At 46.5% G+C, this 23,432-nt stretch overlaps 2 protein-coding genes across 2 annotated transcripts; both read right to left on the bottom strand.

Moving 5' to 3' along the window:
- Positions 1 to 820: 820 nt before the first annotated feature.
- LOC120705154 (zinc finger protein ZAT12-like) lies at positions 821 to 1,701 on the bottom strand. The gene has a single exon (XM_039989650.1). It carries the CDS (start codon positions 1,461 to 1,463, stop codon positions 966 to 968), a length of 498 nt encoding a protein of 165 aa, XP_039845584.1. The 5' UTR covers positions 1,464 to 1,701; the 3' UTR covers positions 821 to 965.
- A 3,640-nt stretch (positions 1,702 to 5,341) lies between these two features.
- Positions 5,342 to 6,044, bottom strand: LOC120705153 (zinc finger protein ZAT7-like). The gene has a single exon (XM_039989649.1). The coding sequence runs from the start codon at positions 5,980 to 5,982 to the stop codon at positions 5,413 to 5,415; it is 570 nt and encodes a 189-aa protein (XP_039845583.1). The 5' UTR covers positions 5,983 to 6,044; the 3' UTR covers positions 5,342 to 5,412.
- Positions 6,045 to 23,432: the final 17,388 nt, after the last annotated feature.

Raw genomic sequence — 23,432 nt, 5'->3', positions numbered from 1 at the left:
AGTCACCAACAACGATAATGGTGAGGCTTCATTTAATTTATCTGTGTAATAAATCTAATCCAATGTAGAAGTTGCCTCGACCGTGCTCATCTTGTTCATGACAATAAGTACTAGTGCAAGCCCTCGTACTATTGGGGAAACTACAACACATCTACCTTTTGACGACGATAGCAATTTCACTGATTCTTTCCTCTCTTCGGAAACCTCGCTCATTATCCATCAACCGCCTCATTCGATCTCTATGACGCAACAGGTGATGACAAGGGGATCATATTTCAAGAGGGCGAGGGGACTAGATCGCTAGTCAAGGTACTTGTGCCAGTCTTTCGTACATGATTTGTTATTTAAACACCTTCTTCATCCTGGTGACAGTGTTATCAAATTTTTACATTAACCTGATTATTCTTCAACATTTTATCCACTTCAAGTTATGAATCTAAGCCAGGGATTGTTGCTTAGAAGTTGAAAAACTACAATGTTGTTGAGCATATAATATATATGGGCACATAGGACTGCGTAGTTTTAAGTAATTTTTTCGTCTTTATGTCAAGAACAGATAGAAGGAATACAATACCCTTTGCTTCTGATTTTTTTGCTTATGTTCAAATTTTGCCACATATTTGAGAGTTTGATAGCTAAAACTTGGTTGTGTGTGGTCACATAGGCCAGATTAGAACTATGTATTTCCATTTTCTAATTATGTAAAATGTCACAAATATATATATATATATATATATATATATATATATATATATATATATATATATATATATATATATATATATATATATATATATATACACCTACCCTACTATCAAGCTCAAATTATAATGAAAAATATATTCATACGGCTGCTATATATAGTATACACACATTATTTGTCACAACTGTGAACATTTTATTTTAGACTGAAAACCTACTAGTAGGTATATAATATATACAGGATTATTCTTTTTTTGCTTGATCTACACGAACAGGTCGAGTAGCTGCAAGGAGGAGGAGGTTGAACTGAGCCTTTCCTTGAGCACGATGGCCTGGGTGAGGTCCAAATCACCAGGACCCATAGCCGGACCAGCAGCCCATCGGTGCCTCCTCATGTGGCCACCAAGGGCCTGGCCCGTCGCGAAGCTCAGCCCACACGTGCCACACGCGTGCGCCACCACTCGCTTCGGCTTCGCCGTGGGTCGCCGGAGGTGGCTGGTCCGGTGGCCGCCCAGCGCCTGGAACGTTGCGAACTGCCGCCCGCACGTCGTGCAAGCGAACGCCTGCCCTCGCCGCCGCCGGCGACGGCGTGTTCGTGGTGGCGTGCTGCCTGCTGCTTCCCCGGAGGACGACGACGAGGAGGAGGAGCCGCAGGATAGGGAGAGGAAGACGTCGTGGTGGAAGCTTGCCGCCGCCGCTCGGTGGCCGTCGTCGTCTTCTTCTATGAAACGGAGGTCATCTCGACGACGCTCCATGTCCATGGATGGATGACGCTAGCAGCTAGGTGCTGGCTGTGATTGATGGAGTAGTGTCTGTCGATGACGATGGAGTCGTCCAGAGCTGATGAGGTTGAGGTGAGGTGATGCATCCTTCTTGCTAGTTGTATATATAGTAGCTTGATTCTAGCTAGGTGCAGTAATTGACAGGCAAATTGAGGATGAGATGGAAGGAGAACATATCCTGAAGACATATTCGTTTCAGACGACGTACAAAATGCAAGCTAAGCCGGCTACAAAGCGTTTCTCTCTTAGCTTGGTGCTTGCCGTGTCCGTGTAGTATTCGATGATTGAATCGTACGTACGTAGGGAAGGGGGATACACACGCATGCAACTAGTGCTTTGTGCGTAGCTATCCAGCTATTTTTGGATTACAACTTAATTGCCAAGAAAGTTTAAGTCCTAGTAGTGTATGTAACCATGTGCTGGGGCCGATGGAACGAATACATATTGAGCTACTAATCTGCGTGCAAGCAATGCTATCTAGACCCTTCTATCCATTCAACGCGTCCAGAGCTTATTAAGAAATGACAGGAATCGAATGAACGCGCTCTGTACCATATAACTAAAAACACGTCTTTGAATTGAAGTCAATTCAGCAGTGGCCTATATGGTATATAACAAAGGGCTACTAGTGAGTTTATTTTATGCAACATTTTTTTGATTTATTATACTACCTCTGTTCGTGAATGTTTGACGTTGGCCAAGTCATTTTTGACTTGCTTGACGTCAAACAAAAAAGAACGGAGGGAGTACGTATTATATTATACAAAACTTTTATTATTAGCAGATATATCTATGAAATCAAGTGTCCCGCTCGTGTAATTATTCACTAATGACCTACTTGTATATATGAAAAGAATGTTTTTTAGGAATCAAGGACCAGGTAGGGGGCTAGCTAGATAGATGTCCATGTCAAGAACCCAATATAATGCAAATAAAAGGCTAAGATAAGTATGCATCTGCTAAAGCTAGAAAGGTGCATATAGCTAGCTAGCTTAAGACCTATCGTGCATATAGGTCAAGACGTCAACCTAGCCATATATAGTAGGAACAAAGGTATGAGTATGTACGTGTGTGGTTTAAGCATATCCCTTCGCTCTATTCTAGACTAGCTGCTTGTTGGCACTTGGCAGGCATGCTTGCTGTAGTGGCGAAATATCAAGCTTTTAGGAAATTTCTCAGAATTTGGCTTTCCAGTACGTACTGTCACTGTACGTTCACTAGTAATGACACCGTACCGTACCTCTGAAGTTGCCTGCGGATCTACGATCTCCAACAGCCTGTGTCGGAGAGGAAACTCCAGCCGGGTGGCGGATCGCACCCGCCTAACCCTGAGGGTGAGAATTCGGCGGTAGCGAGAGATTTTGCCTAATCAAGCATAAGAACACGGGAAACACATAAGGATCTAGAGTGGTTCGGGCCGCCGGAGCGTAATACCCTACATCCACTGTGTGATGTATTCGACGTGTTTTGAGTGAGCCAGAGCCCGTGTGTGTGTGAGTGTCCTGGTGTTGAACTTGTCCTGTTCTTAGCGTGTACTCTCCCTTTTATAGTTCAAGGGGGCACGGACATGGCCGTTGGCACCCTGGCAGGTGGGCCCAATGATGTTTTATTAAATAACATACTACTCAGATCATTATGGCGCTATGGGGGACGGAGATCTCATCCCGGGATTTTCCTGCCTCGCCTGCATGGATTCTCTGACCGGTATGGCTTGCCCCGTCTTGTCTCACGGCGCCTGTAGCTGGTAGAGTAGGTTGCGGCGTGTGAGCAAAGTCAGCCACGCAGCTGCGGCGTAGGCGACATGATGGAAAGAGTCGTGCCATCTTCTCCATTTAATGCGGCAGACGTGTGCTGCGCGCGCGGCGCCTGCGGCTGTATTGTGCACCTCGGTAACTCATAGCCTACTGTGCGGTCATTCGAGCTCACCTTGGTAAGATGCGCCCTACAGTGCAGTCTGTCAAAAGCTGCCCCGCGTTCTGCAGCGGCAGAGCACGCCTCAACTACCGCATTTAATGCGGTGGGTGGGCTAGCTTCCAGTGGAAGGCTTGCGCCTGTGCCAATGCCCGCATCTGTGGGACACGTGGCGGCTCCATACCGCCCTTGTGCGGAGGCCCAGGCTCCGCGCACCCGGGGGTCCGAATGGGCACGTGGAGATCCGGGACCCGTCTGCGGGGGGTCCGGACCTCCAGCTGCGGGTCCTGAGCACTTCCACCTATGGGACACGTGGCGTCACCGGACCTATTCCTGAGTGGACGCGGTCCGAGACTGTTGGCCTGCTAGGTGGGTCTGGACCCTAGGGGTCTGGTTGCTCAGCCCCTAGTGTGTAGTTACAGATAACCACACGTGTCTTTGGTCTTGACACAGTAGTAGTAGGTACCCCGATCGCAGGGTACCGACAGCCTCCTAAGTACTCCTCTCAAGCACAGTTCCTAAAGATATCTCTCTTTTTTTGGACATCATAAACTCCCCGTCTCCACTAAAATAAGGCGGGAATATAACTTCTCAATAATTAAGTGGTTTGAGTCTAATAGATTCATATTGGGGCTAGATTATTGGGATGCTAAACTTCTGATGGCTTCCAAAAAATCAAGAAATCATATTTGGCTGGGGTAGTATTTGTTCTCTATTTGAAGCACGCCAACAAAATAATTATCAGAGCTTTCCTTTTATCTAAAAAAGTGAGGCCGTCCTAGGGAAAAACTAGGCGTTTTTTTAATAAGAAGAGATCGATAGACATCAAATACAAGCTAGACATGACTCAAACTTGGATGGATGAGTGCATAACTATACCTAGCTCCCACCCAACCATTTCAGTTAGGCTCACGTTTCTCAGTTACTGTACTTCTTCATATTAGTAGAATATATGATGTATCAATCGTGTATTGCAGTTGTGGGGAAAAAATAATTTGAACATGCGAGCAACAGTAAAGTAAACTTTATTTACAGCTAGTTGAAATTCTATCATTACTTTCTCTTGAATATTAGCGCGAAGCGTCTCAGGATTGTGTTTTCATACACGTTGTTCGGTGAAGTCCTAGATAACTCCTCAGAGTCAGAGTTCAGAGGTTAGGGGTTTAAGTTCAGTGTCAACATTGGCCTTTAGTGGAAGGAGGAGACAAGTTGCTTGGCAGCGTGGTGGGAAACGATTTCAGTTATTAGGGTAAATCTCTATAGCACTTGGGTATTTTGGACCTCCTCAGCATCCATATTATACTCGATCGACCCCCAAATCGAGCTCTAAGTCATTGAATTCAAGCATCCTAGGTTGACTTGCTCGACACCTGGATAGATGTCTCCATCTTAGAGTTGTTGATGCAAAAAAATGGAGACATTTATAGCTTGCAAATTAGTTCTAGCTCAGAAAAAAACATGGTTTTGTTGTGGATTGTTTATTTAAGCCCTTCTATGGCACGGTGGATGGAGGTTGTTTGGATTCGATTATTGAGAGAGTTATTATTTTTTTAATTTGAATATAAACAATGGAACTTTGATTGAGCTTATGTAAAAAAAAAAACAAGAGCGAATTGCACACCAGGTCCTTTAACTTTTCATGTGGTTCATTCTAGTGTAAATGTAGGTCCACGATTGGACCTCTAGTGAATCAAAAATAAAAAGTTGATAGACCTAGATGGTACCACGGTGAAAGTTTAATGGCCTTCCGTGCAGTTCACTCAAAAACACAATTCCCTGGATTTGGACCATCATTTATTCGATTTGTGTTGAACAAAAAATGGCAGCATTATTCACGCTCAAACTGTGTATATTTTTTACTAGCTACGACTGTAATATAGTTCAACAAATTAAAATAAAATAATCCTCTTGTGGCGTATTATTACATGCATATTAATTATTGGACGAAGAAACCACCCCGGCTGGCCAGATTAACTAACGTTGATGGCATATATATACTGATGGATCGTTCAATAATTCATATGAACTTGATGAACGACGTGGCGGTGGACAAATGGCTCGCATCGTCATCCTCGATATCATCATCATCGCCCTCTCCATCATCAGACAAGGCGACGAACTTGATGGTCGCCGGCGGCGACCTGTGGCGTCGCATGTGGCCGCCGAGCGCCTGTCCGGTCGAGAACACGACGCCGCACGTGTTGCACCGGAGGACGTCGCTGGCGGCGGCGCCCTTGCCGGGCCTCGCGCCGGGCAGGAGGTCGAGGCAGTCGGCGCGCACCCGCGGGCGCTTGTGACTGGTGCGGTGGCCTCCCAGCGCCTGGAACGTGGCGAACGCGCGGCCGCAGGTGCGGCACCGGAACTCGCCGGTGCCGGCGCCGTCCAGCCGCGTTGCCCTGCAGCCACCGCCCTGCCCTTGCTGCTTGGAGATCACCCTGCTCGCCGGCGATAGCGTCAGGAACAGCCGCAGTAAGTTGGTCGCCGCCGGCGTTGGTCGTGCGGTGGTGGTGGCCTTGAATGGAAAGCTCGATATGATGTAGCTTGGATGGATCACGTATGACGTACTGTGTATGTATATATACTGCATAAAGTAGCACGTGCAGTGCAGTGCCTAGTTGCCTACGTAGTGCTAAGACAAAGCAAGCTATAGGTAATAGGCCAGGTGCTGCTACCGAATGTTTTCATGCTCAGGCAAGGCACGTATTTATAGGGCAACGAACCTCCTAGCTACATCGATCGGTCGATGCTTGCTGGCTGCTGCCTGCATTGACCCAGCGTCAACGACGACGACGTCAAGTTCTTGGGATCGGATGGAGCTAACGAGCTTTGACAAGCGAAGTTCCTGTGATGTTTCCCCACAGGATCGGAACTGCGGTTTAATTTCTTTGCTCACGATGGATGTGTGGACGCGAGCATATATAGCTTTGGTGGCGTCACGTCAAGTGACTGTCTCGGGCTAGCATGGACCGTTGTTAGTTGTGCGGGAAGATTCGTGCCGAACCAAGTTTCTGGGATGCTTCGGCCTCGAATGGTAGGATCATCGGAGCATGCTGTTTGGTAATACCTCAGTTGTTCACACATGAATGGCCTGGTTAATTAGTTTTTTTTTTCGACAACACTAATTAATAATTATTATATACTCCAAAAAAGTTCATATATACGAATTGAACTTTTTTCCAATCTAAGTGCACACACGCGTATGCTGATAACATATATAGCAGCGCGGACGACTTCGATGAGCAAGTAGCTAAGGTTGTTTCCTCATAGCTTGTTCCGGACAAACCACGGTTGTTAAATTTGCCCACAGATTACCTGAGATAGGAGTATGGCTTCCCTTTTTTTCCCAACACTAGTAGCCGTCGTCGATATGATGCGTGTCTCTTTGAATGGCCATGCGTGTGCGCAATGGCTGATGCCGATGGCGTCCACCAACAACGCAGTAGTACACTGAGCTAGATTATTTACTCCTATATCGATTCTGTCACTAGAAATGGGATAGACAGCATCTAACATAATCTAGCCTAGCTTAAGTGTTGGACTGGTTAGAGGGGGTGCTCTAACTTGGTACCAAAGCCGAGGTCCTGGGTTCGAATTCTCCCGGCCACGCCTTATACTACTCGCACGCTGTAGGGGGAATGTTGGACTGAGGACAAAAGCCCCCTCGCTCCTTCTATATCACCTAGGTTTTATAGTTGTACTGGTTAGAGGGGGTGCTTTAACTGTAAGTATGGGATGTATGTGATGTGCTGGCCAATTGCTGTTATGGTTCCAGCTGCTTGCATTGTCGGCTGGTCAACAACGAAATGAACTCATTATCAAGAGCGACATGATGAGCGTCGTCAGATGGGATGATGTTTTTATATATAGTAGTTTTTTTATATACATTTTTTTCCTAACTAGCTAGCTTTATATATATAATCCATGCAAATTAAATCACGGTGGAACGGTTAAATATGCCGCCCACAGTTCACTTGACATGTGCGATTTGAAGTACAAATACAATGCAATGCACAAAGAATTCTATGGATTGTCACTGGAAACGGGAGCAACAACAAAACTAGCGTGTTGGATGTGCCAGCCAATTGCAGAGGTTTCTTCAATTATTGCCTTGTCGCTCTGGCTGGTGAACAATACATACGCGCAACTCATCATCAAGACTGATGGAGACTGTGCAGCAAATTGGCTGGTGAACAATATCACGTGACGACTCACAATAGCAAGTCAGCAGCAAATTGCTGTAACAAATACAGTACAGAGCTAGCTAGCTAGTTGCTCGATGATCAACGCGCCAATGATATTAGCGTGTCAGCTCAACAACTACTTAATATCCGGCCTGCTTCCTCGAGGGAGGAAACGCATGCTTACATACACATGTATTTGGTGAATAATCGCAAAGTTATTATGAATACATCGTCAACGCTGATCTCGTCCTTCAAGTCTTCATACAAAATCAGTTGGGCTTCTGAGGAATGTTGAGTACTCTATCTTGTTTGTGATGAATGAATTGTCAACCGTGCGGTGTGATCGTGCTCTTGGTTTTTGATTGCAGGTACACGGGCGTCAAGTGTCGATGGTGAGCTGTCGTGGAGGTGCTGTGGCCGATGGACCGTGTGGTGAACGGCGGTGAAGGGCAGCCGGGACCGGAGCTCAGGCGGGGCGGCAGCTGTGGCGTTCACTCCTGGATCGAGGGCGCAAGTGGCGACGTAAGGCGGGTTTCTTGGTTTGCGCCACAAAACCAAGGAGGCGGACGGCGGTTGAAGATGCCAAGTCGTGGAGGCACGGGCGTCGGTCTCGGGACTGACGGAGGCGACGGGCGTCGACGGCGTTTAGGGCCTCGCTGCGGGCGAGGAGGTGACGGGCGTCGGGCGGCGTCTAGGGCCGTCAGAAGGCCGAGGCGGGAACGGCATCTAGGGCCATGGCGTGGAGGCGGGAATCTTCCCGCGCGTGGAGTTTTGGCGGTTTTCTCAAAACCGGCCACCTACCCGGGTTTCGCGGACCCTCCAAAACCGTGATCCGGATCTTCATCGACATGGCAGCATCGCGGAGAAGACTTCGATTCGAAGAAAGAACCTCAGCCGTCGGAAGAGTCCATGTATCTTTTCCGGTTTTGCCCCAACGGGCTTTCTAGTGTTTAATTGAGTCTAGGGGTATTTTAGTCCTTTGGGTTGAGAGTTGTTGGGGTTAAATACCCCCTCACCCTCTCTCTCTCTTTTTGCCTCAGCTGCACGCCACCTCTCCTTCTCCCTGGTGCCCCTCTCTCCTACTCGGTTCCCTTCCTCTCCTCTCTAGAGTTAGGGATTTTATCCATGTATTTGTGAAGACTTTGTACGTGAATTGATCAGGAAAGGAGACCCATCCCTCCTTGTACCCTCCGGGGTTTTGATTTCAATTCATTTTCGTTCATCTTGTGCTTCGTTTGGTTGAAATTTGATTTTCTTTTGTCAATTCTTGAGCACGAGATGACGGGCTACTTCTTGATGACTTCGTGACTCCTTGGAGTGATTCTAATCCATCTAGCCTAGTGCTACAACCCTCGGAATCACGAGTCTCCACGAATCGAACTTTTTGCATTCTAGAGAAAACCCCGCTTTTGCTCAGATTTCTTTCGATTCCTCTCAATCCGTGAGGACTTTCGTTGAAATCTTTTGGGGATGTGTTCTTGCAGTCATCATCTTCATCTCTCCAAAATTTGTGCTCATTTGGACTTGATTTGATCGTCAAAATCGTCAAGTTTTTCAAAGATCGCGGGCTAGAAAAACCCTGTTCTGCTCAGGCAGGATTTTTCGTTATCGCCGGTTGAACCGACGCTTTCATTCTTTTGCGTCGGATCAACCGGTGAGTGGTTTGTTCATGCATTAGGGTTTTCTACTGTTCGTTAGTTGCACCGGTGCTTTAGCTATCCACGGGCATCGGTTCAACCGGTGAAGCCTCACCAGCTTTCCCCACGTGCTGCTTAACTCGTTCGACCGGCGTATAGAAAATTCATAGTGTCGGTTCATCCAGTGCATTGTTTGATTCATTTTGCCGCTCCTCTGGACAACTGCACCGGTGCTTTAGAATTGAACACGTTGGATCAACCGGTGTTCATTAGTCTATTTTGAGGTCTCTCTGAACAATTGCACTAGTGTTTGTTTTGGATTTTGTCGGTTTATCCGGTGCACTATCGTCGGTTGAACCGACGCTGTTTGAACCATAACGTCGGTTTAACCGGTGAGTGCTTCTTCTCTGCTGCCGGCTCTGTGACGTCGGTTGAACCGGTGCAGTATTTCTTCACACGTCGGTTTAACCGGTGTTAGTATATCGTGCTGGTTTTGGTGCTTATTCTTCGCTCTTGATCCGATCTTTTCGCAGCTTGTTTCTAGAGTTTTTGCTTGGTGTATAGCTCTGCTATAACTACACCTTGCACACTATAGAAGTGAGGGTTGGGTGCGCACTTGGGATCTTAAGCCGAGTTTCATATTGCGATAATTTTTTATCGGCTTCCATTCACCCCCCCTCTGGTCGCCAGTTTCGGTCCCTCAATTGGTATCAGAGCTTGGTTGAGGTTTTCAGTACCTTAACCGGTTCGAAAACCAGTTGGCGACCATGGCGGGTCTTGGTAAGATCCCAGTGTTTTTCGGCGAGGACTATACTTATTGGAAGGTTCGCATGCGTGCCTTCTTGCAAAGCATGGGAGCCGAGGTCTGGGATATCACCAGGAACCAGGCGTACGAGGTGCTTGCCGTTCGGACCTCTCTTCTTCAGGTGTCCGAGCATGAGGCTAACGCCAAGGCTATCAATGCCTTGTTCGCTGGCATTTCTCGTGCGGAGTTCTCACGCGTCCAGGGTTTTCAGGAAGCCCACAAGGTTTGGACGTGTCTTGAGAACTACCACGAGGGCACACCTCAAGTCAAGGCCAGACTATTCGAGACTCACCGGCGTGAATATGAGAATTTCACACAAGGCCCGGGTGAGAGCATTGGCGACATGTTCAGTCGGTTTCAATCGATTGTGAACAAAGTCAATGTAAACAGATCTGCTGATGCCCTTGAGTACATAGAGCATGAGAAGGCCCTCAAGTTGCTCTACGCACTTGACCGCTCTGTGTGGGATCTCAAGGTGAACACGATCATCGAGTCTGCAGGCTATGAGACTCTGACCGTGAATGAGCTTTTTAGCAAGCTCAAGGCCACAGAGGTGGATAACCAGACACGAGCTAAGCTCAATGGTGCCCCTCCTTTCAAGAGCATCACTCTTGTGACTGCCACAGGTGGATCGAGCTCTAATGCTAACTCTGCTCTTGGCTTTTCTCTTGCCTCTTTGCCTTCTGTCACAGATGAGCAGCTAGAGACGCTGGGCGACGACGACTTGTGCCTCCTCATCAATAAGTTCCAGCGTGTCTGCCACAACCGGCAGAGGAAGAAGAACCCCTGGTGCTACCACTGCGGCGATCTGAACCACTTCATCGCCGACTGCACCAAGAAGTCCGGTGGTGGCCAGAACAATAACTTCGACTACTACCGCCACCGCGACGAGAGAGACTCCAACAAGGAGCGTCGGCGCCACAAGCACCACAGTCATGACCGGGGAGGATGCTTCGACAAGGAGTCGCTCAAGAAGCGCTTCCAGTACAAGGCCAAGAAGCGGGAGAAGGCTTTCCTGGCGCAGCTCAGCGATCTCGACAAGAGCTCTGACACCGACCGCTCTTCCTCAATGACCTCTGACGACGATGATAAGAAGAAGAAGAAGCGGGACAAGGATGCCACCGGCTTCATCGGCCTTCGCTTGGCGGCCGGTCGGCACAAGGGTTTCTGCACCATGGTGCTCGCGCGTCTCCAGGTGGACATGCTACACCGACGCACGACGGCTCTTCTCCTGGATCCGAGAGTGATTCAGAGGTAAACTCCACTATTGACCTGCTTGATACTGAGGTTAGGGAGTTGTACACCGCTCTCGACAACCAGAAGAGGCTGCTTAAGGAAGCAGCTAGAGAGCGTAGAAAGCTTAGGGCTGAGCTGGCTTGTGCAAGAGAGAAATCTGGTGAGGATGAGTGCGCTGGCTGCATATCTCACTTGAATGATCTTGTTGCTCTTCGTGCCAAGCATGATGAGAACGTTGCGAACTTGGATGTTGCCAAGACTTTGCTTGCTGACGTGTCTCATGAGCTAGCTAAGGCCAAGCATGAGCTTGAACTAGCTAAGAACGCTCCCATCGTTAGTGATGTGCTTGAATGCGATGAGTGTCCCATTTTTAAGTCTGATCTAGCTTCTTTGCAGTCTAAGTTTGCCACTGTTGTTTGTGAGCTAGAGGTGCTTAGATCTAGGCCTGTTCTGCTTGGTGCCCGTAAGCTTTGTCCCATGCTTAGGTCGGAGCTAGATGAGAAGAATGCCTTGATTAAGTCTTTAGGGAAGACTAAGGTCGGGGAGTCTTGCCCACCTATTGATTGTCATGTTTGCCCTGGTTTGATTTCTGATTTGGATAATCTTTCGGTAGAGAAAGCCAACTTGGAGAATGAGAATACCTATCTTAGGGCGATTCTGAGTTGGGTTTCTAGCGGTGAGCCGCAGTTGGGCATGATGATCAAGCAGTTTAAGCGTGGTGATAGTTTTGGGGTCGGTTACACATACACGAAGTCAGACTTTGACAAGCTGTATGGTAAGATTGGCAAGGCTGCTGGAGCTCCAAGTGCTCTAAACACTGCTAGTATGAGCACGCAACCTTCGCTTGTTGACCCCGTGGATGGTGTGCTTAAAGAACCATCGAAAGCACCTCCACAGAAGCAGGTTTGAGTTCCAAAGCCTAATGAGCTGAGGAATCCCCTTGATACGCTCCCTGCTGCCACAGCCCAGGTTGCCAGAAGAAGAGGGATGCTCCTCCCCGTCCGCAGGCGAGGCCTCCACCTCCCAAGAGAGAGGTGAGGTACCACTGCGATTACTGTGACAGAGAGGGTCACCTGGAGGAGTTTTGCTTCAGGAGGAAGTGGGCTATGAGGCGTGAGTAGGAGAGACGCAACTCGGACATGTACTCTGCTCGGGTGCATGTTTCTCCTCGGCGTGGTGGTAGGCAAGATGCTAGGGCGCGCCGTGTAGGTGGAGGACAGGGAGACGGTGGAGGTTACCGTGCTCCAGCGGGTGGTCGCTTTGCCGGTCGTGCTCCTAGTCATCCTCAGCACGGCTATGGACCACGGGATCGAGGCTTTGGAGGAGGTTACGATGCACCACGCTTTCCTTGCGGTGGTGGTCGTCAGCCTCGCGGTAGACGGGACAGGGGATATGCCTTGTCTGATTTTGCTAACCCCTCTGTAGAGCAAATGGCTCGATACTGGTTTGCTTCATACTTTGCTAACCCCAGTGTTGAGACATTTGCTCACCCTTTGTCTCACTACTGATGTGCAGGTCGGAGGCTTGGAGAACAGGTGGATCATGGACTCCGGTTGTTCGTGCCATATGACCGGGAATGACAAATGGTTCTCCAGTCTCACCCCAACGCGCCACAAAGAATACATCATATTTGGGGATAATTGTAAGGGCAAGGTACGTGGTGTTGGCGCTATTAGAGTTTCTGATCGCTTCACCCTGAGAGAGGTTGCTTTGGTTTCGAATCTTGGCTTTAATTTGCTCTCTGATTCGCAACTTCTTGATGAGGGGTTTGAAGTTCGCTTCAAGGAGGGTTGTTCTCGAGTTTTGGATTCCAGAGGAGACCTGGTTTGCCGGATCGTTCCTCGTGACCGAGTTTTCTTGGTCGATTTCTCTGGAACTCCTTTTGGCCCTTCTTGTTGCTTGTTGGCTGGTCCTTCTTCTGATCTGTGGAAGTGGCATAGGAGACTTGGACATTTGAGCTTCGACTTGTTGTCTAGACTTAGCTCACTTGACCTAATCCGAGGATTGCCCAAATTGAAGTTTGAAAAGGACCTTGTTTGTCATCCGTGTCGCCACCTGAAGATGATTGCCGCTTCTCATCCACCTGTTAATCAGGTGATGACCACTCACCCTGGAGAGCTGCTACACATGGACACTGTTGGTCCTTCTCGGGTGATATCTGTTGGTGGGAAGTGGTACGTTCTGGTAATCGTGGACGGCTTTTCTCGCTATTCTTGGGTCTTTTTCATGAGAACTAAGGATGAGGCCTTCGAGTTTGTTCGAGACTTGATCTTGAGGTTGAAAAATGAGCTACCCCAGGCCATGAGAGCAATTCGCAGTGATAATGGCACAGAATTCAAAAATGCTCATTTTGACACCTTTTGCAGTGATCAAGGTCTTGAACACCAGTATTCTTCTCCCTACACTCCACAGTAGAATGGAGTTGTAGAACGGAAGAATCTGACGCTGGTTGAGATGGCGAGGACGATGCGCGACGAGCATAGAACTCCTCGAAAGTACTGGGCTGAGGCGGTCAATACCACTTGTTATGTGTCCAACCACATTTTCTTGCGTGCTTTCATGCACAAGACTTCTTATGAGTTGCGATTTGGACGCCAGCCCCATGTTGACCATCTCAGAGTTTTCGGTTGCCGGTGCTTTGTGCTGAAGGAAGGAAATCTTGATAAGTTTGAGTCTCGATCGTCTGACGGCATTTTTCTTGGTTATGCATCTCATTCCAGAGCATACCGTGTGTTGCTTATTGATTCTAACATCGTCAGAGAGACTTGTGAAGTCACTTTCGACGAGACTGCACCGTGCAGTGCTTCTGTCTTTGAAGTTGCAGGAGAGGATGAGCTCGGCACCTCCATCTTTGAAGATGAGGAGGAAAAAGCTGCGGAGGGAGATGCTGAGGCTACCACGCGTGCTATGGACCAAGCAGCCTCCGCCACGAGCTCGGATGATGACGACGGTCCCGATCCGACTACATCTACTTCACGGGGGCCATCGAGCAGGTGACTCAGCCTTCCCCAGCTGCACTTGAGGAGGCACCAGCTTTGGTTGAGGAGGAGGCGACTTCGATAAGGGAAGCACCGCGACACATTCAGCGTCGTCATCCACCTCAACAGATGCTAGGTGACCTCAATGAGCGAGTCACACGGTCGAAGGTACCAAGTATCACTGGCTTTGCTCATTCAGCGTTTGTTGCCTCCTTTGAGCCCAAAGATATTGGACACGCTCTTTCTGATTCTAATTGGGTCAATGCCATGCATGAGGAACTCAAAAATTTTGAAAGAAACCAAGTTTGGGTTTTAGTCGAGCCTCCACCTGCTGTAATCCCATCGGAATGAAGTGGGTTTTCAAAAACAAGCAGGGCGAGCATGGGTTGGTTGTTCGAAACAAGGCTCGTCTTGTTGCCCAGGGGTTTTGCCAAAAAGAAGGGATTGATTTTGAGGAAACTTTTGCCCCTGTTGCTTGTTTGGAAGCGATTCGGATTTTTCTTGCATTTGCTGCTTCTAAGGGTTTTAAAGTTTTCCAAATGGACATTAAATCTGCCTTCTTAAATGGTTTTATCGAAGAAGAGGTTTATGTGAAACAACCCCCTGGTTTCAAAAATCCCAAGTTTCCAAACCGTGTTTATAAACTTCAGAAAGCACTTTACGGTTTGAAACAGGAACCTAGAGCTTATATGATAGACTGAAAACATTTTTGTTGGCTCAGGGTTTTAAAATGGGATGTGTGGATAAAACTTTGTTCCTCATGCGGTCTGGCACTGATTTTCTATTAGTTCAGATATACGTGGATGATATTATCTTTGGTGTCTCTTCTCACGCTCTTGTCTCCAAGTTTTCTGAGCAGATGTCTAGGGAATTCGAGATGAGCATGATGGGTGAGCTGCAGTTCTTCCTCGGGCTGCAGATCAAGCAAACTCCTCAGTGCATGTTCGTCCATCAAGCCAAGTACACCAGGGACTTGCTGCGGAAGTTCGACATGAGTGACTTGTCACCTCAGCCGACTCCGATCAGCACTTCAACGGCGCTTGATGAGAACTTGGATGGCGAGGCGGTGGACCAGAAGGAGTACAGGAGCATGATCGGCTCCGTCCTGTACCTGACGGCGACGCGGCAGGACATTCAGTTCGGTGTCGGCCTTTGTGCGTGGTACCAGGCTTCTCCACGCACCTCTCACAGGCAGGTGGTAAAACACATATTCAGGTATCTGAAATTGACCCCTGAGTTTGGTCTCTGGTTCTCTGCGGATTCTTCTCTGGTTTTGGTGGGCTTTACTGATGCCGATTTCGGCGGGTGTCGGTTGGATCACAAGTCGACATCCGGCACTTGTCAATTTCTCGGTACATCTTTGATGTCTTGGTCCTCTCGCAAGCAAGCAAGCGTAGCGCTTTCTTCCACAGAAGCTGAGTATGTTGCCGCTGCTAGCTGTTATTCCCAGATCCTATGGATGAAACAAACCTTGCAGGATTATGGACTGAGTTATGATAGAGTTCCCATCTTAATAGACAACATGTCCGCTATTAGCATTGCAAAGAACCATGTCCTACACTCTAGAACCAAACACATAGATATCTGGTTCCACTTCCTGCGAGATAACCATGAGAGAGGCCACATAGACTTGTTCCATGTCCCTTCAGAGAGGCAAACTGCAGATATCCTCACCAAACCACTTGAGCAGGACACCTTTGCTCGCTTGCGAGGGGATCTTGGGGTTTGTTACCCCTTTTGATCGCTGACTTTTCCTTGGTTAGCTTTGTAGGTCTTGTTTTTTTTATCTTAGTTTTCTAGGTTTGGTAGTTGCATTGTGCATATGCATTGTACATTTATGCATTTTGCATTGGGTCACTTGCACTAGCATTCTTGTATACGTTGCTATGATCTCCTAGTGCGTGCTAGTGTGAGTTTATAAATGTGATCATGTATAGCTTGCTCTACTGTGTATATGACTTCATCTGAGTTAAGCTATTTTGATTTGAAAAATTGAAAACATGGTCACCCTGTCTTGGCTACTAGCAAGTTAGGGCGTGTTGATATGCTTTGCTATCTCATTCATGCTAGTGTAGCCTTTCGTTCAGCAATTCATACTTGACATGATCTAAAATTGATAAAATTGCTTGAACTGTGCTTGAAATGGAATGGAAAGATCCAGGTGGGATTGCTTGTTGCACTGATTGAGCTTTCGGGATGGCTCACTTTGCACTTGTGAGAACCCCGGCAAGGCTGTGCATGACTGAAACGAGTGCCTTAAGCTTCTGATTGCCTTTGGCATAGGCTTGGTCTCGTTGCTAAGTAAAGCATGACAAGCTTTCAACCCCTGGCATTAAATTGCTTGATATAATGAGTTTGCAAAATCAATGTTTACAACATGCTTTGGATGTTTTTGGCTCACCAGTATGAGTTTGATTAGCACTGTCTTTCATTCCCTACTTGCTAGTGCTAGATCAAGGGTGATGCTTTTATTTCTCCTAAACTGGAACTTGCCTAGCTCTAGACTGATTTGATATACCCTGTTGAGCTAGATGCAGGTCTAGTTTATGGATGCACACATGCTTGTCACTAGATGATGCTCATATCCTTGTATCCCTGAATGCTTTCACTAACACCTCCTACATTGTATTCATTGCATAGCATATGTTCAGGGGGAGTCTCAGTTTCAGGGGGAGCTTTAGGTCTAAGCCTTGATGTGTGCATGTGCCAACAAGGGGGAGAAGTTTAGTGTCGAACAATGGGGAGAATTGTTTGATTTTTGAGAGAACCAAAAACTTGTTGTGTACAGGGCTTTGAGAGTGCATACACGTGGTGAGAGTTGCACTGGTGAGGCGGAAATGCATTTTAGGGGGAGTTTCTGCTTTGTTTAGCTCCTGGCTTTCCCTCCGCTTCTGGCATGACTGTGTCGAGCCCTGCCTATGTCTTTGAGGAGTCATGCTTGTGTTTGATCGATTGCGTCGAGCCGTTGCCCTTGTTTGAGGGAATCGATCTTTGCTTGGTCAAGTGACTTGTTCCTGCTTCTTTCGAGCTTTTGTTACTTGTTCAAGTTCTCTCTTGCTTCTTTGTTCTTCACTATTTTTGTTTCAATCTTGGTTCGGTTGTGGTGTGTTGACAATGCACTCATCAAGGGGGAGATTGAGGAATGTTGAGTACTCTATTCTGCTTGTGATGAGTGAATTGTCAACCGTGTGGTGTGATCGTGCGCTTGGTTTTTTATTGCAGGTACACGGGCGTCAAGTGTCGACGGGGAGCTGCCGTGGAGGTGCTGTGGCCGATGGACCGTGCGGTGGACGGCGGTGAAGGGCAGCCGGGACCGGAGCTCAGGCCGGGCGGCAGCTGTGGTGTTCACTCCTGGATCGAGGGCGCAAGCGGCGAAGGAAGCCGAGTTTTTTGGTTTGCACCACAAAACCAAGGAAGCAGACGGCGGTTGAAGATGCCAAGTCGTGGAGGCACGGGCGTCGGTCTCGGGACTGACGGAGGCGACGGGCGTCGACGACGTCTAGAGCCTCGCTGCGGGCGAGGAGGTGACGGGCGGCGTCTAGGGCCGTTAGAAGGCCGAGGCGAGAACGGCGTCTAGGGCCATGGCGTGGAGGCGGGAATCTTCCCACGCATGGAGTTTTGGCGGTTTTTTCAAAACCGGCCACCTACCCGGGTTTCGCAGACCCTCCAAAACTGTGAACCGGATCTTCATCCACATGGCGGCATCGCGGAGAAGACTTCGATTCGAAGAAAGAACCTCGGCCGTCGGATGAGTCCATGTATCTTTTCCGGTTTTGCCCCTATGGGCTTTCTAGAGTTTAATTGAGTCTAGGGGTATTTTAGTCCTTTGGGTTGAGAGTTGTTGGGGTTAAATACCCCCTCACCCTCTCTCTCTCTTTTTGCCTGAGCAGCACGCCACCTCTCCTTCTCCCTGGCGCCCCTCTCTCCCTCTCGGTTCCCTTCCTCTCCCCTCAAGAGTTAGGGATTTTAGCCATGGATTTGTGAAGACTTTGTACGTGAATTGATCGGGAAAGGAGGCCCATCCCTCCTTGTGCCCTTTGGGGTTTTGATTTCAATTCATTTTCGTTCATCTTGTGCTTCGTTTGGTTGAAATTTGATTTACTTTTGTCAATTCTTGAGCACGAGATGATGGGCTACTTCTTGATGACTTCGTGACTCCTTGGAGTGATCCTAATCCATCTAGCCTAGTGCTACAACCCCCGGAATCACGAGTCTCCACGAATCGAAGTTTTTGTGTTCTAGAGAAAACCCCGCTTTTGCTCAGATTTCTTTCAATTCCTCTCAATCCGTGAGGACTTTCGTTGAAATCTTTTGGGGATGTGTTCTTGCAGTCATCATCTTCATCTCCCCAAAATTTGAGCTCCTTTGGACTTGATTTGATCGTCAAATCGTCAAGTTTTCAAAGATCGCGGGATGGAAAAACCCTGTTCTGCACGGGCAGGATTTTTAGTTATCGCCGGTTGAACCGACGCTTTCATTCTTTTGCATTGGATCAACCGGTGAGTGGTTTGTTCATGCATTAGGGTTTTCTGCTGTTCGTTAGTTGCACCGGTGCTTTAGCTATCCACGGGCATCGGTTCAACCGGTGAAGCCTCACCAGCTTTCCCCACATGCTGCTTAACTCGTTCGACCGGCGTATAGAAAATTCATAGTGTTGGTTCATCCGCTGCATTGTTGGATTCATTTTGCCGCTCCTCTGGACAACTGCACCGGTGCTTTAGAATTGAACACGTCGGATCAACCAGTGTTCATTAGTCCATTTTGAGGTCTCTCTGGACAACTGCACCGGTGTTCGTTTTGAATTTTGTCGGTTTATCCGGTGCGCTATCGTCGGTTGAACCGACCCTGTTTGAACCATAACGTTGGTTTAACTGGTGAGTGCTTCTTCTCTGCTGCCGGCTCTGTGACATCGGTTGAACCGGTGGAGTATTTCTTCACACATCGGTTTAACTGGTGTTAGTATACCGTGCTGGTTTTGGTGCTTATTCTTCGCTCTTGATCCGATCTTTTCGCAGCTTGTTTCTAGAGTTTTTGCTTGGTGTATAGCTCTGTTATAGCTACACCTTGCACACTATAGAAGTGAGGGTTGGGTGCGCACTTGGGATCTTAAGCCGAGTTTCAGATTGTGATAATTTTTTATCGGCTCCCATTCACCTCCTCCTCTTGTCGCCAGTTTCGGTACCTCAGCTTCCCATCATCATCACGTAGTATCATGACCCCAAAATTAACGACTTGCACTTGGCTAATTTTATTTGTTATTAGCATAAACTAGCTAGGGGTTCACATCAATCCAGATCACAAAACAAAGTGACCTGACCTTGCATACATATAATCAGTCAGAAAGTCCAATATATTAATCCGATTGGACTATTCGCATAGACACCGCGCACGCACGTTTGATACACACGGTTTAAGCCGCTTTTTTACATATCCTCATAACGACCGGTCATCGTGTTTCCAAATGCTGTCTCCATCCCTTGTTTTTCACTAGTCCATGTTCATATTCATGAATTAATGAATCTATTCAGGACTCAAAGATCCTTGTACTTTAGATCAGATGTAGTAGTAAAGCGGAAACGATCGAGGTTTAGCATTTGGAATAGTTTATGTTTTCCAGGTGTGAAAGCTGCTCCCACTAGGGCCACATGCTGAACGTACCAACACGTTCTAGATAGATTAATAAAAAAACTACTTGCCATCGGCTAGAATTTTAACCAACAAAACAAGTAGAATGAGTTTCTAGATTATTTTATTCCCTGTATTAATTAGTGGGAGACGTGCGTAATTTAGAAGTATATATATAGACCTACTTTATATTTACCTAATTATTTTTATAGTAGCACATGTTAATAATTAGATGTAGATTTCAAAGCTAATTTTATGTATTTTCAAATGTAGAGGTGAATAATTTATGGGCAAACTCAATGCATTATGTAGATTAACTATTATAGAAAAATGCGTATAATTTAGATTCAAGTTTATAAGGTTATATTAAGTTATTTCCATTATGGTAATAGCTGACTAATCTAAGAAAAAATTGATGTTATTTTAAATTACCTTTTATAATAGCATACGTTGGTAATTTAAAATTAAATTTAGCAATTACTTTAAATCACATTTTATTATGCCATGCCATAGATGGGTAATTTACATAAAAAATTCAATTATGTTTGTGCTATGGTATAATTTAAGTGTAAGTTATTTTAAATTATGTTTCATAGTGGTAAAGTGGGTAATTTAAGAAATATACTTGACACCTATTACTGTAGAAGGGACTATATGAATCGATATATGTTTCTAGTTTTTGTGATGATTTATATTTTTTTGTCTTACCGTGTTTTCAAGAATGATCATGGGGACTTCATCAAAGCCTTCAATAAGTAATATATTAAGATATTTGAGTATCTAAGGCGCAGGCCCAATAAAATGTTAAAACGTTATAAATACAGACATGATCTGATTAGAGTAAAAGTGTAAAACAAACAGCAGAAGTTTGTTCAGCTGAAATAAAACTTTATATACAGGAGCATCTGGTAGCGTAGGAAAAATGCAGCTGGAGAAAAGTCCTAGTGAGAACGTTCTATTCTATCCAGATGGCCCAAAGTTTGAGAGAGAGAGAAAGGAAACCCAACTAATTATTGGTCAGATATGAAACCACTCATTATGCTAGATATCAGTGTACAAAATAGCGTGCTATAGCGATGCAATAGCGTCGCTATAGCGTCCTGAGCGAGGTGACGCTACGATATGGCTCTTTCTCCCGCTAACAGCGCTAAAGACGCTATAATTTGTATAGCTAATAGTATGAGCAGAGCATTATCTATTGTTTTTTGATGCAGCTCCTCACTTGTTTTTTCATGCAGCTAAGTGTTGGCTTAATCATGGAACTTCAACACCAAATCTTAAGAAGTTGGCTGCAAGGATTCTAAGTTTGACACGTAGCTCCTCAGCTGTTAAGAGAAATTGGAGTGCATATGAGCAAGTAAGCATCTAAATTCCTTTTTTCTATTTTTCCTTTCTCACTGTCACTTGCATATTCATTTGAAAATTGGGAATGTCATCTACAGATTCACACAAAGAGGCGCAACAAACTCCTATGATTGAGACAGAGAGATTGAATGTTTATTTGTGTACTTCATCGCCTTGTTGGACTACTGCATGTGTGATTGTCTGTTTCAGACCAAGAGAGCTTGAGTGTTTTTCTACTTTTTTTTTGAAAAATGCTAAATGGCATAGCGCCGCAATAGCGTCGCTATAGCGTTGCTTAGCGTTTCTGGAAGGTCCACGCAAAATCGTATAGCGCGCAGTTCTAAACACTGCTAGATATGCCAAGAAGATATAGAATTACTTACCAATCCCCGGTGGGACTGATCAACCTCCGCAGGTGACCTTCTCTTGCAGCTGGAGGGACACGGTTCGCGCTTCGGAACCTAGGAGAAGTGGAATGTTACAATTAACTAACATCTATGCACATACAAAAGTATTTAAGCGAGTTGCATCATACCTTAGGGTCTATGAGGAAGACCCTCCGCCACCACCCTGCTCCTCGTTATCTTCAGCGTCGGCGTCCACATTTGCCTCCGAGTCATCCTCCTCCATCTCACTCTGCATCTGACCAACCTCCGCTGCCATCTGCTCCTCCTCTAACTCTTCAAACTCAGAGTTCGAGTCAGGGGTCGGCTGGTACTCCTGATGTTGGTCCTCAAAGCACCGCTGAAGCTGTTCCTGTCGGGACCTGCTGTGCACAGACCCGCTGAAGAGCGGCCCCTGGCTCCTCGAGGAGGACTGGCCACTAGATCCCCTGCGTCCTCCCGTACCCCTGGAGCCCTTTGATCCTGAGCCCGATCCCTTGCTCCTCCCTTCTCCATGCCGATGGCCAAACATCTGCAAATATTATCCAAAAAGTTAGAATTCATAATGACAAAAATTATATGCAGTAAAGAACGTATGCAGAAATAGGAAGAATACCATGTACAGAATATAGCGAAATAATAAGTATATACGTTTCAAAACTCATCGGTCTCTGGAGGCACATTGTTGCCTCGTTGTCTTGAGAGTCGTGTCGTCACAGCACGTCGAATTCTTCTAGGATTGCGATAGTGTTTTCTTGATGGACTAGGTGGTTCTATTAATTCTGTGATTAATTGGTGAAGGCGAGACATTTCGGCAACTGGAAATGATCTTCGGAGACCTTCTTTCTGGTAGACATATGTGACAGACCCGCCGAGTTAAAATGCTTAATTAAGTATAACTGTCATCATTTAGCGCATTAACTTAATTAAGTGTAACTTGACAGGCTGTTTCCAACCCACAGGCCGACCGAAACACACCAGAAGCCTCGCACGAAGGCGAACGCAGAAGGTACCAACACGATACAATCTTACAAAAATAGCAAATTATATTAAGACTTTTACAAAACAGCTTAAAATTTAAAATTTACAAATGTAAAGATAACAGCGGAAAAGAATCTAACATACGGAGCATTTTTACTAGAGAATAAATCAAACAAACTAAATAAATCGAGAACTACCGAAACGTGAAGATAAGGCGCCACATTGAGCCCACCGATATGACACCTAGTTAGCTCCTAAACCTGAAATAGGGTAAACAACAAACCATGAGCAACTAATACTCAGCAAGACTTACCCGACCAGTGGATATAACTTAGCCCACATATCTAGACATGCAAGACCTTTGGCTGGTGGTTATTTTGCAGAAAACAGCGACTAAAGTGAGTCCTTAATTTCCATATTTTAGCTCCAGATTCTATACAAATTAACCCTAATCCAATATTTGCATACACAAACTATAGCAAACATGCTGGTGCAATCAAGAATAATTCAATATGTTCAACATTATATATATATATATATATATATATATATATATATATATATATAACTCACATTCTAATATTTTGCTACGATGCAGCAAAGATATCAAGGCCCTCATAACAGCGAGACACGGCGAATCGATTCGATTTAATCTTGCAAGGTAGACCTAACCAACACGGCACGTATAAGCCCCGTCGGACCACACGCACCAACCCTTCCCCTCCCCGCCTCGAACTACAGGACCGCCCCACCATCATATGGTTAGCCGAGCTCAACATGAGACCACCAAAAATAATACATGCATCCCCATTTCTCTGCGACTACTCGACTACCCCAGGAAGTGAGATAGAGTCCTGTACTTTTGAA

This window comes from Panicum virgatum, chromosome 4K, assembly GCF_016808335.1.
Source record: "Panicum virgatum strain AP13 chromosome 4K, P.virgatum_v5, whole genome shotgun sequence".
Lineage (NCBI taxonomy): Eukaryota > Viridiplantae > Streptophyta > Magnoliopsida > Poales > Poaceae > Panicum > Panicum virgatum.
The sequence above is the reverse complement of the archived record's forward strand: the minus strand, read 5'-3'. Positions and strand labels throughout refer to the sequence as shown.